At 36.8% G+C, this 18,129-nt stretch overlaps 2 protein-coding genes across 7 annotated transcripts in view; both read left to right on the top strand.

Annotated features, from left to right (window-relative positions):
- LOC311090322 (neoverrucotoxin subunit beta-like) overlaps window positions 1-18,129 on the top strand; it is a 100,321-nt gene that overhangs the window by 56,442 nt on the left and 25,750 nt on the right. Inside the window, exon 1 of one of the 6 annotated variants that reach the window (XM_084125584.1) lies at window positions 15,588-15,833. The exons of the other annotated variants lie outside the window; for them this stretch is intronic. The gene's annotated coding sequence lies outside the window, so the exon portion shown is untranslated. Of the gene's footprint in view, window positions 1-15,587; window positions 15,834-18,129 lie in introns of those variants that run through there. 6 annotated transcript variants of the gene reach the window in all.
- On the top strand, window positions 7,702-9,614 carry LOC311091438 (putative nuclease HARBI1). The gene has a single exon (XM_084127377.1). It carries the CDS (start codon window positions 7,998-8,000, stop codon window positions 9,021-9,023), a length of 1,026 nt encoding a protein of 341 aa, XP_083983503.1. The 5' UTR covers window positions 7,702-7,997; the 3' UTR covers window positions 9,024-9,614.

Below are 18,129 nucleotides of genomic sequence, written 5' to 3'. Positions count from 1 at the left end.
CATCTCGGCATGGATGAAGGAACATCACCTACAGCTCAACCTGCCAAAGACTGAGCTTCTCGTCCTCCCTGCCAATCCGTCTCTACAGCACGACTTCACTATCCAGCTAGATTCATCTTCAATCACCCCATCAAGGACGGTCAGAAATCTTGGAGTAACATTTGATGACCAGCTGACCTTCACAGATCACATTTCAAAGACAGCTCGATCATGCAGGTTTGCACTGCACAACATCAGGAAGATCAGGCCTTTCCTAACTGAGCATGCAACACAACTTCTCGTCCAGGCCCTGGTCATTTCTAGGCTTGACTACTGCAATGCTCTTCTGGCCGGTCTTCCTTCAAGTGCAACTAAACCTCTACAGATGATCCAGAATGCTGCAGCTCGTCTTGTCTTCAACGAGCCCAAGAGGGCCCACGTCACTCCTCTGTTCATCTCTCTGCACTGGCTACCTCTCGCTGCTCGCATCAAGTTCAAGGCATTGACGCTTGCTTACCGATCTATCACAGGCTCAGCTCCCTCCTACTTTAACTCATTCCTACGAGTCTACATCCCTACCAGACGCCTACGATCAGTCAACGAGCGACGTCTCGTGGTTCCATCGCAGAGAGCCACAAAATCACTTTCCAGAACATTCTCATTCACAGTTCCATGCTGGTGGAACACTCTCCCCTCCCTCATCCGGAATGCTGAATCCCTGACAACCTTCAAAAAGCATCTGAAAACCCATCTCTTCCGTGAGCACTTAACCACATAAAAAAAAAAAAAAAAAAAAAAAAAAAAACCCTCCCCTTTCCCTCTAAAAACCTCAATTATCGGGCTTATGCTACTCTGAATAATGCCTGAACTTTGTATCTTGAGCACTCCTTGCGTAGCTTTGGTTTTTGCCTCTTCATGATGATTCGCTTAATCTAGTCCTGCTTTGTAAGTCGCTTTGGATAAAAGCGTCTGCCAAATGACTAAATGTAAATGTAAATGTGTACATGTTTGTATTTTTGAGAGAATAATGTTTATGCATGGTTATTGAAAAAACTAAAACTAAAAGTTTCTGAAATAAGGCCACAGAACACATACTAATTATGTCAGAGCAAAGAATGCAAAAGAAGTGCTGCTTCAGGGTGTAAAATCTCTGTGCTTTTTGGTTGTATGGGATACTTAAAATCTAATAACTTAGGAACTCCAAGGCACTCGAAGTAAGTAGAAAAAAGTTAAAAAGCAAATATAATACAGTATATAAAAAGCCTTTATTTCATTCATGGCTTAAACATTAAAATTGGTGACCACCGAAGTTCCTAAGTTATTACATACTAAATATGTGTCCACAAGACTTCTGAATAATGCACTTTGTCGCCTAGAGTTTGAAAATCATCCTGCCTAATCATTCACATAAAACAATACATTGTTTTAAATTTTGTAAGACACTTTTTGTTTGGAAAGGCAATATGCGAGTGGGCGTGATTCACACCTGAGAAGACAACGACCCGCATAATGAGCCTGCATACATAATGAGACTTTCATTCAGGTGTGTGACTGAGCCACAAGAAAAAATGCAAGGACAATATATATATATATATATACATATATATAAATAATTGGTTCAAAGTTGTTGTTGTTGTTTTTTCCACAAATTGTGCTCGCAAATTGTATAATCTCCAAGGTAAACATTTCTAGTAATTGTGCAGTTAATTCTCATACTGTAATTTCAGATTTGGAATATATTCTCTACCCAAATGTGTCACTAATAAAACACAATAAAAATTATTTAAAGAGAAGGCTTATATTGACCTTTTAAGATTTTGTTTAATAATAATAATAAACTTTATTTTATAGAGCGCCTTTAAAAGCAGCTTCTCAAAGCGCTGTACATAAAATCACAGTCCACCGGGAAATACTACAAGTAAAAATTAATAGAAACAAAAACAGCAATATAAAAATAACTATAAAACGATCACAATAAGACATCAGCATTCAAATGCAAGTTTAAAGAAATGTGTTTTGAGAAGAGCTTTAAAAATGCCAAAAGTCTGTGCTTCCCTAAGTTCAGGGGGGAGAGAGTTCCAAATTGTAGGAGCATAGACAGAAAAAGCCCTGTCGCCCATAGATTTTAGGTGCGTTTGTGGAACAGTTAACAGATTACCCTGTGAGGAGCGCAGTCGGTGATTTGGAGTGTAAGTGGTTAATAAACCAGATAAGTATTGTGGAGCTAAGCCGTGTAATGCCTTGTAGGTCAACATCATGATCTTAAAATCAACACGGAACCTGACCGGGAGCCAGTGTAAGGACTTCAGAACTGGAGTAATATGGTCAAATTTCCTAGCTCCCGTCAAGATCCGGGCAGCAGAATTTTGTACATATTGCAGTTTATTAATAGTGGTTTTAGAAACCCCAGTTAAAACTGCATTACAATAATCCAGCCGCGAGACCACAAAATAATTTATCAGTTTTTCAGCGACAGATAAGTTTAGCATTGGGCGTAGTTGTTATGAACTGCTCCGAGACTCGAAGGTGAAGATCCAAATGCAGCTTTATTACAGAGTAGTCGTACAGGCAGGGTCAACAACAGTGAACAGATCAATGGAGGAAACACAGAGAACATCCGAATAACAGGCAGAGGTCAGTGCAGGCAGCAATTATCAGAGTCCAATAAACAATCCAAGTCAGGCCAGGCAGAGAAACAATCAGGAAACGGTGAAACAGTCCAAGGTCAGTGATACAAGAATCAAACACGGGTAAATCAAATCAAGTCAAATCAAATCAAGTATATTTGTATAGCGCTTTTCACAATACAGATTGTATCAAAGCAGCTTCACAGTATTAAAATAAAATAATACAACAAAGTTTGTTTCTAGTGGAATTTATTGATTGATAGAATAAAATTAAATATCCCCAAAATATCCCCAACTGAGCAAGCCAAAGGCAACAGTGGCAAGGAACCGAAAAAACTCCATCAAGTGACCTAATGGTGTCCTAAAACTCCATCAAGCGGCCTAATGGTGTCCTAAAACTCCATCAGGTGACCTAATGGAGAAAAAAAAAACCTTGGGAGAACCCAGGCTCAGTCGGGGGCCAGTTCTCCTCTGGCATTTATGAACAAGAGGCCGGATTGTAGTTTGAAACTGTGAGATTAACAATATTATATGAATGCCTGGCTGAAAAGATGCGTCTTTAATCTAGTTTTAAACTGGGAGAGTGAGTCCGAGCAACGAACAGTATCAGGAAGGCTATTCCAGAGTTTTGGAGCCAAATGTGAAAATGCTCTCCCTCCTTTGGTGGATCTGGATATCCTAGGTATGACCAAAAGCCTTGAATTTATTGATCTTAAAGAGCGTGATGGATTATAGGGTGATAGAAGATCCGTTAAATAGACTGGAGCTAAGCCGTTTAGGGCTTTATAAGTCAGTAGCAATACCTTATAATTAATACGGAACTTTATAGGTAGCCAATGTAGTGATGATAAAATCGGTGTTATATGATCATATTTTCTTGATCTAGTAAGAACTCTAGCGGCGGCATTTTGGACTAACTGTAGCTTGTTTATTGAGGATGCAGGACAACCGGCTAATAAAGCATTACAGTAATCTAGTCTCGAGGTCATGAATGCATGAACTAACTTTTCTGCATCAGAAACTGATAGCATATTACGTAGCTTAGCAATGTTTCTAAGGTGGAAAAAGGCTGTTTTTGTAACATACGAAATATGATTTTCAAAAGACAGGTTACAATCGAGTATAACACCCAGGTCTTTTACTGTAGAGGATAAAGTAACAGGACATCCTACGATGTCAAAGTTGTATTGTGAGAGGTTCTGTAAATAACAGAAATGCAGTAACAGTACTACAAGACTTCGCACTGAGTGAATGTGAAAACCAGGTATTTATGGTGTGAGTGAAACAAGGTGATAAGACACAGGTGAATGAGATGATGAGTGCTGATGAGTCCGGGCAGTGAGTTATGGGAAATGTAGTTTGTGAGGAAGTGATCATAGTCTATTGTGGAGTGCCCTCTGGTGGCTCTCGAGGGCACTTCAGCTGGTGATCGTTACAAAAATCAAAAGTGAGGGTGGTGTCAAAAATTACACCAAGATTCCTCATCTTACTATGAGTCTCTAAAACAGAGCCATCAACAAACAGGGACAATGGAGCCGCTTTGCGGATTTGATGACGGGAACCTATAAGCATAATCTCAGTTTTCCTGCTGTTCAGGCAAAGAAAATTATTATTCATCCATGCTTTAATCTCAGAAATACAGCCAGAAAGATAACAAGCATCAATGTCTTCACCAGATTTAGAATGGATGTAGATTTGGGTATCGTCAGCATAAAAGTGATAATTAAGACCAAGCGATCGCAACAGATGCCCAAGTGGAGATAGATAAATGTTAAAGAGTAGAGGGCCTAGAACTGATCCCTGAGGAACACCAGTGAGCACCGTGCAAGCACCGTTTACATCTATCCTTGTATATATATTTATATATAATTTTTTTTTTTTTTTTGTGCTATTTTATTAAAAAGGTTATACAATTACAACAACAATTAAAATTGTAACAATATTTCCAGTGTAATCTTTCTTTGTAAAAACTAAAGTATATGGAACCCTATCAACCGTGCCGAATTGTGCCACTGCAAGCACCACTTCACATTTTCTTCAGGAAATGTACATTCTAGGTTTGTAGATAAGGTCTCTCCATGATTCAAATGCCCTGCCGATGTTGATCTGTGTTTTCACCCGAAGTTCGTCCGATTCACATCTGGCCTTACGAGCTTCAGCAGAAAAATTTTGTTTTTTGTTTTTTATCAATATGTGGAGTTTGTGTTGGAGTCTGTGTTGTGCTGGGAGCAGGTCGTTTCTTAGTGTATCAGACATGCCATAAGTTGCATAAGTCATAAGTCCATGTCATAAGTTGCATAAGTCATAAGTCCATGTCATAAGTTGCAGTGTCGTTGCTGTTGAGTGCAAAGTAAGTAGACTGGACGAGGCGAGAGGCTCGGGAGCGTGCGTGCAGGTCACGTCACTGGATTTCGCGGTAAATCCGACCCGGCACCTTCACATAAATATAAGAATACTTGCTTTCCAAGGTAATAGCAAAACCTGCAAAGTGGATCATTTTAATGTGAGATTACAACCCCTTCACACACATGCAATAAAAAAAGGATTCATTTTAGTAGAAAAGTTACATACAGCACCTTTAAACAGTATTTTTGCGTGTACAGACACTATTGCGATTAGAACAAAGCAAATATAGAACTGACCTATTCCTCAGCTGAATCCGTTGCTCCTCGAAATGAAACTTCCAGCACTTTTTTTTTTGTAACTTTATTGCCCATATTAAACATTGCTGGCTATTTATGCAATACAGGAACACTCTCTCCATGAGAGGTTGAAAAAAAAAAAAAAAGCGTGTCACCTTGTGGTTGAGCTATGTTCAAGAGACATATTGACTACATAGAAGCAGGGTAAATACATCATTGAATATCACAGTATGTTTAAGCTATTATTCTAAATCAAGGCCTAGAATGACAGGAGACCATCTTCTTACAAACACAGGTAATTTTAACTGTAAAATAGTAGTCATATTTTCCATTGTACGGACATGCTTGATTTTTGTATCCACTGGGCAATTGTAGGGGGGCTAGGCTTCATCCAGTTAATAGTGATCATTAAGTTGGCTTGAGAGAGCCAACTTACTGAAATCCTATTTAAACTACTTCTTCTTCTTCTTCTTCTTCTTCTTCTTCTTCTTCTTCTTATTTTTCTGACAGCAAATTTTTGGACACTAACTCCTCCTAGACCGTTCAAGCTACAAACTCCAAACTCGGATCAGACCTTCATACTGTTCTGACTTAGTGTGCTATATCTTTTCAGACTGGTTTGAGTTACGGTTTTCTTAAAAATTAATATTAAAAATCATAAAAATCCCATAGACTTTCATTGACCAAAAGTCCATGTCTGTTTGAACTATGTTTAATGTAAACTGCTAGAAGCCATTGATATTCAATTAAGCTTTAAGCTATCTATGTCCTTTCTAACTAATATCTATCTATCTATCTATCTATCTATCTATCTATCTATCTATCTATCTATCTATCTATCTTCAAAACATTTCCATCTATCTATCTTTAAGCTTTAAGCTATCTATGTTCTTTCTAACTAATATCTATCTATCTATCTATCTATCTATCTATCTATCTATCTATCTATCTATCTATCTATCTATCTGTCTGTCTGTCTATCTATCTATCTATCTATCTATCTATCTATCTATCTATCTATCTATCTATCTATCTATCTATCTATCTATCTATCTATCTATCTATCTATCTTCAAAACCTTTCCATCTATCTATCTATCTATCTATCTATCTATCTATCTATCTATCTATCTATCTATCTATCTATCTATCTCTTTCTTTCTGACTAATCTATCTTTCTAACTAAATTATCTATCTTTCTTTCTTACTAATCTATCTATCTTTCTAACTAACTTATATATCTTTCTTTCTTTCTTTTTTACTAATCTATCTATCTTTCTAACTAACTTATCTATCTTTCTTTCTGACTAATCTATCTATCTTTCTAACTAACTAACTAACTAACTTATCTATCTTTCTTTCTTTCTTTTTAACTAATCTATCTATCTATCTATCTATCTATCTATCTTTCTAACTAACTTATCTATCTTTCTTTCTTTCTAACTAATCTATCTATCTTTCTAACTAACTTATCTTTCTTTCTTACTAATCTATCTATCTAACTAACTAACTAACTTATCTATCTTTCTTTCTTACTAATCTATCTTTCTAACTAACTTATCTATCTTTCTTTCTTTCTTTCTTTCTTTCTTTTTAACTAATCTATCTTTCTAACTTATCTATCTTTCTTTCTTTCTTTTTAATTAATCTATCTTTCTAACTAACTTATCTATCTTTCTTTCTTACTAATCTATCTATCTTTCTAACTAACTTATCTATCTTTCTTTCTTTCTTACTAATCTATCTATCTTTCTAACTAACTTATCTTTCTTTCTTTCTGACTAATCTATCTATCTTTCTAACTAACTAACTAACTTATCTATCTTTCTTTCTTTCTTTCTTTCTTTCTTTTTAATTAATCTATCTTTCTAACTAACTTATCTTTCTTTCTTTCTTACTAATCTATCTATCTTTCTAACTAACTTATCTATCTTTCTTTCTGACTAATCTATCTATCTTTCTAACTAACTAACTAACTAACTAACTAACTTATCTATCTTTCTTTCTTACTAATCTATCTATCTAACTAACTTATCTATCTTTCTTTCTTTCTTACTAATCTATCTATCTTTCTAACTAACTTATCTATCTTTCTTTCTTTCTTTTTTTTAACTTATATTTTATTGAACTTTTTGAAACAGAACAATAACAATATTAACATGACTGGGTTTTACATCATTGTTAATTACTTTGCTTGTGCAGTGACCATTTTTTCCATTTCTTTTCCAATTGTGGTTCCTGTAGTCTCAGTCTGTATGTCATTTTCTCCATTAGGAATATGTCCTCAATAGTAGTTATCCATTGCTCCTTTGATGGCACCGTAGCTTTCCCCCATTTTCTTGTGATAGATTTTTTTGCTGCTATCAACATTATTTTCACCAAATATTCATCACATTTATGAATAATACTATCACCAAAATTACACAAATATAAAACCTCAGGTTTCAAAGGAATTGTATATCCCAAGACTTGGCACATGACAGTACAAGTATTTTCCCAAAACTCTAGGGCCCGGTTTCACAGACATGGCTTAAGCCTAGTCCCAGACTAAACTGCCCACTTGAGCTGTCTTAACTCAAAGCGACTTGCACAGATATATATTAAAATAGTCAAAGATTTAGCCTGTTCTGGATTAAACAAAGCCGATTGCAAGAGGAAGGATTATAGCTAGTCTATGACTAAATTGAATCTTAAATTAATCCTTCAAAGAGGCAGGTTTAACTCCTGCTTAGTACTGTTTGTGAGGGAGCATGGAATATTTGGAATATCTAAATGAAAACCAACATGCACAACAGAGGCCAGCCAGAGTACTTGTGGATAGGAGTGATCCATTACATTACTTTGATGACACATCTTTTCAAGACCGCTTTCGTATGTCCAAGGAAAATGCAGTGGAGATAATATCTTTGCTTGAGCCTAGACTTTCCTGTCTGTCTCTGAGAGGAAGGCCTTTACCCATTTCTCTCCAAGTTCTGCTCACACTGAGGTTTTTTGCGTCCGGGACCTTTCACCGTGAAACTGGTGATTTGTGTGGTGCCAGTGAAGCAACTGTGTGTAGAATAGTTCACAAAGTCAGCAGAGCCATTTGTGAACTGAGGAGTCTTTACATAAAGTTTCCTGATGCTGCTGACCAAGCCAAATATAAAGTGCAATTCTATGAATATGGGCACTTCCCAGGTGTCATTGGCTGTATAGATGGATGTCATGTTCCTGTCAAGTGTCCATCAACCCCTGATGCTGAGGAGTACAGGAACCGTAAGAACTGGTTTTCTATCAACGTTCAGGGTGTATGCACACCTAATTTAGAGTTTTCAAACATTGTTGCGCGCTGGAAAGGTTCAACTCACGATTCAAGGATTTTTGTCAACTCTTCATTATGTGCTCAGTTTCAGAGTGGACAGTATAGTGGACTTCTACTTGGTGACAGTGGATATGGTCAGAGTAACTTTTTATTCACTCCATACATAAATCCCACAACAACTGAGCAGCAAAGATACAACAGAGCTCATATCCGAACAAGAGGCATGGTTGAACGCATGTTTGGAATATGGAAAAATCGATTCCAGTGTTTACGTAATACACTTCGCTTCAGGCCAAGGAGATGCTGCAAGGTCATCATTGCTACAGCGGTGCTGCACAACTACCTGAAGCAGCGCTGCTGTCCTGATCCTCCAATGGAAGATGACGATGAAGCAGATGTGCCCATGACTGAGGAAGCCAGTGACCAACGAGGACTTGCACACAGAGTTGCTTTCACATTGCAGCACTTCAGCTAGATGAGATGTATTTCAATATGGAATGTATTCATTATGCCTTATTTTGCCTTGATAATTTTTGTTCTGTACAAAATTAAAATAGTGTGCAGCAAAATAAAAAAAAATTACTAAACCAATACTGGTTGAAAATGTAGTTTGTGTTTGTTTAAATACACTCAGTCATGAATATCTAAATGACAAAAGGTTTATTTTTGTTTTTATTGTTTATACATCATATTGTTCACCATGGCTGGTAATCACAATTGCCTCCTTACTGTATCGTTTTTGGATCATACCTCTTTCTTCCAACTTCATATCCAATTCAACCTGTAGAATTCTCATTTTCATTTCATGTTCTTCCTTCAGATATTTCATTTTTTCCTCATGAAATTCTCTGGCTAACTTTTCATGGATGGTCATCTTGCTTGTTCTCTGCTGAAAGGTGGTGGCAGCATCTTTTCTCAGGGATGCAGGAGCAGATGTGGAAGGCACACAATCACTGTGCTCTGGCTTTTCCAACCCGTTCAGATTCCTTTCTTCTGTGGGGAAAAACAGAGGCACAAATAAATTCACATGATCCTTACAATGAAAGAAGAATAAAAATTGACAGAGTGGAATATATGTACCAAAGGAAGAAATCAATTTCTTTCTAACATACCATTTGTGCTCAGATCTTCATCTGAACTGTTCAAGTGATCATCATCTGGTATACCATCCAGAGGTTGCTGGTGCTGTATTATTCCAGACAGCAAGTCACTCAATTCATCAGTTTTGTCTTTATTTGGTGGTCCACCACCAGTAGTAAATCGCTGTCTTCTGATCTCTGCATTCTGTCATTTTAAAGCCAGTTTAAGGTTCTTCCACAGAGTCTATACAGGCAAAAATCATTCATTATAAATTGTCCCAAAAATATGAATATGAGAAATGAGCAATGATAATAATGAAGAAATCTCACCTGAAGTTGTTGTATTGTTCTTGTGGTTGCATTTTCATTTGCATTAAATTCATTGCAAATTGCATTCCAAGCACTCCTTTTCTTTTGCTCACTAGCAGTAGTGTGGATTTTACTTTCAATAACTGGATGGTTGGTCAAAATTTGTTTCAGTAGTGTTTTTTCATACTCACTGAAGTTTTTGGAACGAATTCTTTTTGCATCTGCCATTGCTTTGTGTCAAAATATACACCGATAATAATGTTTTCTGGTCCATTCCAGGTTTTTATGAGCACCATCAGCCCAACGGCATGTGCTTATACTCAATTTAATCAGGCCTATCCCAGGTGTTTTCATTTAAGCTTACTTAATTTACTCCAGGACTCTGTAGTCTCAGACTAACTAAGCTTATTTTAAGCCACGTCCATGAAAGGTACTTAAATGCCCCAGTTTAACTAGTACACATTAAGGCCTACTCCTGGCTTATGCTAAGCCATGTCTGTGAAACCGGGCCTAGAAGTTTCAGACATTTCCAAAAAAATATGTGAATGGTCAACGTCTGTCTCCCCACATTCTCTCCAACATATCTGTTGCCTCTGTAATTGTTTACTTTTTAATTTGGGTGTGATAAAAAATCTTATCAGGTTTTTCCAGGCAAATTCCCTCCATGTCCGCGAGCCGGTTGTTGTATGATGTGATTTCCACATGTCTAGCCAATCCATATCATCAATTTCTATGTTAAATTATTTTTCCCATTTTAATTTCACTTTTTGAGTTGTGTGTTTATCGTTGTTTATTAAGGCTTTATATAATGCAGAAATGATCTTAATACTACTGTCTTTGTAAGCTTTTGCCATTATTTGAACAACGCCGCTCTCTTCTATGGAGGGATCCACCTGAATCTCTCTCCTATAATAGTCTCTTATTTGAAGATAACGAAAAAAATCCTGTTTGCCAAATAGGTATTTCCGTGTCAGACTTTGGAAACTCTCCAACTTCCCATTGTTCTCCAAAACACACCAGGCTGTGACTCCCTTAGTTATCCAGTATTTATAACTGTAATCTAATTTAGCCGGCATAAATTTATTATCATATGCTATCCATTTTAATTTTGCTGCGTGTTTTTGGAGTTTATACCTCTTAAGTATTCTATACCAGACACTAAATGTATGATTAGTTATTACATCTAGGCAGCTTTTGTTTTGTTTATATGTGTCTTTATCTCCAAGGAAGTTTTGAATTGGCTGTTTCATTGTCCCCATTTCAATCGCTTTCCATTTACCTTCATTATTTGGATTACACCAACCATATACATATTTCAATTGTGCCGCATAATAATAGTCTCTTAACTTTGGTAATGCCATCCCTCCTTCCTCTTTGGGTAACTGAAGAGTTCCATACTTCACCCGGGGCCTCTTACTTTCCCAAATAAATCTGGATATTATTCTATCCCAAGTTGTAAATTGCATTTGAGTGACCTCTACTGGGAGTGCTTGGAATAAATATAAATATCTGGGTAAAATATTAATTTTTACTATTTCAATCCTGGAACTAAAAACTAAGGGTGAAGTGGCCCATCTCTCTATATCCTTTAGTATATTGTCTTGAACTTGCTTATAATTTTTATTGTTGATATCCAAAAAGTCTTGTGTTATTTCTACTCCAAGGTATTTGATTGATTCCATTTTCCAATTAACCCTCTGAGGTCGACAAACGCGCGGGCGCGTTTTGCTGGATTTTCTCCATATTGTAGCACTATAAACTTAAATTACTCCGTCATTTATGGTCATACAGAAAAAAGAAATATAAAAAAAGAATCTGTGATATTTCTACTTTTGTATGTGTCCACTTACAATCAAATCAAAACATTGTGCTTTTGTAAAATAAAGAAAATAAACAGGGTGTGCGTTCTGCCTCTCCGTCGCGGTGAACTTTTTTTTCTTGAGCACGTCTATAAACTAAAACAAAACTCAGCGAATACTTGTCACACGTTTATGAGCCATATACCTTTATAAACATTTAAGTGTGTACTTTTAAATGATCGGATTCAAACTGAAAACAAATATTCTCTGTTTAAGTAATTTGTATAAAACCAACAAGATGTCCAGCTTCTCAAACGCTTGCTCATTATTTTTTTAATTTACCACGCCCACTTGCGCACAAGATCCAAATCTCCACATGGAACGCGATCGCGCTCATTAGGCCTACCTCAAAAACAAAACACCAAAACACTTTACAAGTCTCTGTTTTTAGACGCGTCTGAGCTTACATTGGATTTACATCAGAAGAAGAAGAACGCGATTTGAAGACAAGAAAGATGTAAGGTAAGAAATTCTTACATATTAGTTTGCTATTGTTGCATAAATTTCACATTGCAGTTGAACTGTTGCTAGATATATGGTGAATATTATAATATTTAGACCCGTGTTTACTGTTACTGTGTTTGTGGATATCTGCTCAAACGTAGATATGTATATGGTAACCATAATGTTTTATATTTGAGCGCGATCGCGTTTGAATGTATCATATTTTGCAGCGCGATCGCGTTTGAATGTATCATATTTTTCAGCGCAATCGCGTTTGAATGTATCATATTTTGCAGCGCGATAGCGTTTGAAAAGCAAACGGCTTCATGTTTTTACTATTATCTCATTTCATATCATCATAACGAATGGAAACATTTGAAGTAACATGATAATCAATATATTTTTCTCTATCTTAGTTGTTACTGAAATCTTTTGGAAGATTTATACTGCTACAGGTTATTGTTATTTTATCCAGCACTGCGCATAGCTTATGCCTACAAGGCACAACAAACAGGTGTTCATTATATTATATATTGTTGGAAACATTTGTGTGTGTGTGTGTGTGTGTGTATTCTGTGAATTTTAAAAAGCAATTTTAACCAGAAAAATCTAAAATGTATTCCCAAAATCGTGCAGGCCTTTCTGTTGATATCAGTATGTTCACCTTTTTTTTTTCAGGGCCCAGATGCCACTGAGGACTTCAGTGAACATGAACATGGTAAAGTGAAAATCAAACACCTTGGAAATTAAAGGTATGTACAGTGTTTTTAGGAATGGCACAAAGGCCTCTGTCTTTGGATCATTGTTTTCAATAAGTGCTTTTTTGGCATTTGTTGTGTGTATCTTTGGACTATGTTGTGTTGTAAATAAATCCAAACAATTTAAAAGCCATTCTTTTTTAAACCTCCTCATTTACAGTATTGTGCAAGGTTGCTCAGAATGACAGGGCCTGATAGCTCCTAATAGGGCCGTTAGGGGAGGGTCTTTGTCTTTCTCAGGTGTGAAAACAATATATATTAATGACCTTCCGCATAAAGCTTTTTCACACAAAACACGTCGTAAAAAATTTAAATCAATATATTGTCTTATCTGAATGAGCAGTCAGGGTGATTTTCACATAGTTTTAGAGCAAATATTCTAGGCTACGTCATACAATTTTCAAAAGTCTTGTGAAGAAATAATCAGTATGGGTTTCATGGCCTTATTTCAGTGAGAATTTTTTTTTATATTTTCACAAACCACGCATAAATGTCATTATCTCAAAACTACAAACTTTTACATACATGCTGCTGATATATTATCGTAGCAGAGTTTGTGCTGAATACAGTGTAATTAGACTTTAGCCATGAAAATGTCACAAGTAACAGAAATAACCAGAAATGTCAGAGCATGTCAGAACACCTCCAGGGCCCAGAAAACAGCTCAGACCCCAGAGGGTTAAGCTGGACTGTAACTTAACTTTAACTTCACTATTTGCAATTATTTTCCTGTTGTCTCTGTAAAGCTGCTTTGAAACAATCTGTATTGTAAAAAGCGCTATATTAATAAATGTGACTTGACTTGACTTATTTGATCATATTTGCAAGACATAGGAGAGAGTTACAATGGACCAAACAAAGGTCTTCATTCCAGCTTCTCTATTCCTCTGGACAAAGAGGTTTGGTTTTATATGCTAATGACCAAAAAAAACTATTTTACCAGAGGAACATACACATTACCAGAGGAACATAGATTCTATTAACATGGAATGCATATCTCATCCCTATGGTTTGGTGGAAACACTGCAGACACATTTCATGTCTCTAACTCTTTCATCACACACTCTCTTCCCCCATTCATGCAGTCTAGCTTGTCCCAATGTCTCTCTCACACACATGTATTCAAGAACACTATGATTCACAAAATACAATGATTTCAAATGATAATGAATATTAATAAAAAGTAATAATACAGATACTTAAAGCTGCAGTCGGCAAGTCTGGCAGATTGAGGGGTCTTTTGAATGTTTACAACTCTCATGCCCCTCCCCCACTACCACAGAACACCCTCCCATCGCGTTTGTGTTCGTCAATGTGTGTGCACCAGATTTTCTGTTTAAAAGCGCTATGTAAATGAAGGTGACTTGACTTTACCAGTTCGTCCTCACTGCTATGGACTATTTTAGAAAGTGGCCTGAGGCCTATGCGATACCGAACCAAGAAGCGGAAGCGGTGTCTGATGCACTGGTGCAGGGGATGTTCAGCAGGTTCGGTGTGGCAGAGGTACTTTATAGTGATCGGGGGAGAATTTTTTAATCCAAGGTGTTTGTGGCCCTGTGTGAACGGCTTGGCATGGAGAAAACTAGCACAACCCCCTGCACCTCGAAAGTGATGGCCTTGTTGAAAGATTTAATAGGACCTTGGGCCAGCAGCTAGCCATCCTTACAGCTGACCGTCAGCAGGATTGGGACACTCACCTCCCTTTCATTCTCATGGCCTACAGATCTGTAGTACAGGACTCCACACTTTGTACCCCTGCTTTGCTTGTGTTGGGGCGTGAGCTTTTGACCCCCCCCCCAGAGTTGTTGTTTGGAAAGCCCCCAGACATGCCCTGTACCAGAGTATGCAAGAAATTGCAGGATCGGATGGAAACAGCCCATGTGTTTGCTAGGGATCAATTTAAAAAGGCTGGCCTGAGACAGAAGAGGAACTATGATGTTAGGAGCAAGGGAAGTGTTGGAAAGGCCGAGTCGTGTGCGCATGCGCTACTTACTGTCAGTCATCATCAGCAGACGAGCGGGACTGTGCAAGCAAGACTGTGTGTGCAAAGTGCGTCAATAAATATATGTAAGTTGACTGTTTACCTAGTTTGGTGATGATCAATACTTGTGAAGGAGCTGTAAAGCCTTGATGTCATACTTTCATAAAGTGATGCATGTTTAAGAGAGATGAATCCGTTAATCGCGTGAGGTTGAGGGCTTGTGAATGTGCCGTTCATGTTCGATATTTCTTGCAATTTATAATATTTATATTGCACCCAGTGTTTGATTTGTACATATGTATGTGTGATCGTTACATTAGTATTTGAAACTCTTGTTATTTCGAGTTTAAGGACGCAATCTTTATGATGATGTGCCGTTCATTTAAATTACCTCAGATTTAGTTTCGGTTTTGAATGTTATGCCATTTCTGACCACCGGGTGGCGGTGTTGCATATTTTCGTTGCTTGTATATTGATTTTTTTATTTAATATAGAATCGAACCTGATAATTCTTTATTTGAGAAATGTAGATTTGGAAGTAATGTTTGTATAATAATACTAGAGACATTTGTTAATATATATCTTTATTTCTTTCCCTTTGTAGACCACAAACACACACATCTAACTACTTTAAGCAACCTGTGTACTGCTGTTTTGTGCATAACCAAAACTGTCAACAATAAACCTCCTTTGCATGGAACTGATCGAATCCAGTGTGTTCTGATCGACACCCCATTGAGGAAAGCTAGAAATAATAAATCATCACCTATTACAGTCCAATCCTTCTATCGAATAAATGAAGGGACTTCCAGGCTGGCGAGTCTGTTTGGGTGTACAGCCCGAAAAAGAAAAGAGGTAACCTGGCCGTCTCTTTTGAAAAGAAATGTATAAACAGAAAACAGAAAAATACACACCATAAGCGATTATTTGTCATTAATAAAATACATTGCCCATATATGGATAGCCTTGTGGCACATATGAGCAGCATTCAAACAAACATGATGCTAATCCCTCGTTTGATATTATAACAGCTTAACAGATCAACATCACATCATCAGGACATCATTCATAACCCATAACACTGATCTGCATCTTTATAAAGAATGAATAATCACAAGTTATATAATATTACTGGTCTGAATAACACAGAACGATCACTACAGGACATGTCCGGGCATGCACATATGTCACGGATACAGGTAACGCTGTTCAGGTTCACTGTTAACACAAATATAATCGAATAGTTACTTACATTACTTTGAGGTTTTGAGAAGGTTTGCAAAATATCTCTGACAGGGCCGTGCACAGGGGGGTGGCCCGGTGGCTAGAGCCACTGCCCTTCTGCCCTCATCAGCTGAGGTGCCCCTCTCGCCCCCCTCCCTAACCCTCCAGAAGATTCCCATAAAAACGTTCTGTTATCGCTCCGCTAAAGATCCACTGATTCCGCTAATCCGTTCCGTGTTTTCCTGCTCGCTCCGCAGCGTCACTCATAGACAAGCATGTGCCCGCTCTTCGACGACAGATTCAGAATAGAATTTCGTCCCATTCACAGGTAGATTACAAATTACATTCCACATTACAGACAGTAGTCGATCCACAAAATTAGTATTTTGGTAATATGTTTTTGTATTTCTGTCGCAAAATGTTTTGCTCCTGGTCTTCAAATAGTGCTAACAAGTTACAACTCGTGCAACATCCATGTTCTTGGAAGAAAAGCAAATGTGTTTTGTGCCGTTAGCCACCTTGTAACCTACTATACTAAGGTACTATTCATTTAGATTAGAACACATTTAGATAATATATAGTATATTATAGGGTGACCATATTCCAGGTCATGTCCGGCCGGGATTTCGAGATCGCCCAAAATATCCGCGATTCGGCTTTTGCTTTCTCGTCGCCATTCATTTTGTTTACATGTACACCTTTTGATTCAGTAGTACTGAATTAATTCCGATTGGTTAATCTGAATGTAGTGTTTACATGAACGCTAAACAAGTGATCGGTTGATGTGCGTGTAAGCATTGCTAAGAAAATTCCTGTGTTTTCGTCTCGATCGGGATCCGTGTGAATCAGAATGCATGACCTGCAAAGCTGGCACGTACGTGTCAGTGTCAAATAACGTAATAATGTAAACATAATGAATGGTGACTGTAGAAAGCAAAAGACGAATCCCGAGCATTTTGGGCGATCTCGAAATCCTGGCCAGATATGTCCGGGTAAAACAGGACGTATGGTCACCCTAGTATATTACCTTTTTATTATGTATAATGTTAATATGGTCTCATTAAAATATTATAAATATGATGTATGTTATAGATAGATACTATATCAACTAAGGCAACTGATTATAATGGGAAATATATTTACAGGAGTTAAAGTGTGAAAAACTGTCTGCTAAATATTCTATACATAATGATTTACCCTCTGGCTTTCTAGAACTTTGATTCAATTTTTGCCATGTTGAATAGGCTTTGTCTTTGCTCTTTCTCACTCCGTTCTTCTAATTTTGTGAAGGCATTGTTTTTTTGTCTACAAAATCTGCAAACAACAGAAAATGTTATTTATTCGTGATTTATTTATTAGTGTTATTTATATTAGATTAGATCAGGTTAAATAATTTGATTGAACAAGAATTCTAATTTTCACTACTCCCAGTGTATGATTGCAGAACAATATATGTTTGAAAATTTATGGAGCAACAGATTTTGTGTGAAAATAAATCAGAAAGGTGGTTTGTTTAAAAATCTTATTAATGTATGAGGTGGCAAGGAGGTACACACGGGGTAAAACCAGCATGGTAAGACACACAGTATTGATAAAAATACTTAAGCTAAATTAATATGCTTTTAATAATGTCTAAGTTGATACTTGTTCAAACCAATCACTTTAGTAAAGTTTATAACAATTTTGGAGTTATTTTGATAAATTAAATAATAAATGTTTGTTCAATAAATATAGGCTATCTGTCATAATTTTCATTTTAAAAATACAGAAACAAGATTCTTGAGATCTTTGTATTTAAATTGCTACATAAGTCTAAAACATTAAAAAATATATATAAAATAGTAGATTAAATTAGCACAGAATCAACTTTGATCAAGTAAATGATCAGCCAAATTTCCAAGTCCATCATCAAAAGCGTTTATGAAAA

The sequence above is a fragment of the Abramis brama genome, assembly GCF_963993115.1.
Source record: "Abramis brama genome assembly, chromosome: 10".
NCBI lineage: Eukaryota > Metazoa > Chordata > Actinopteri > Cypriniformes > Leuciscidae > Abramis > Abramis brama.
The sequence above is the reverse complement of the archived record's forward strand: the minus strand, read 5'-3'. Positions and strand labels throughout refer to the sequence as shown.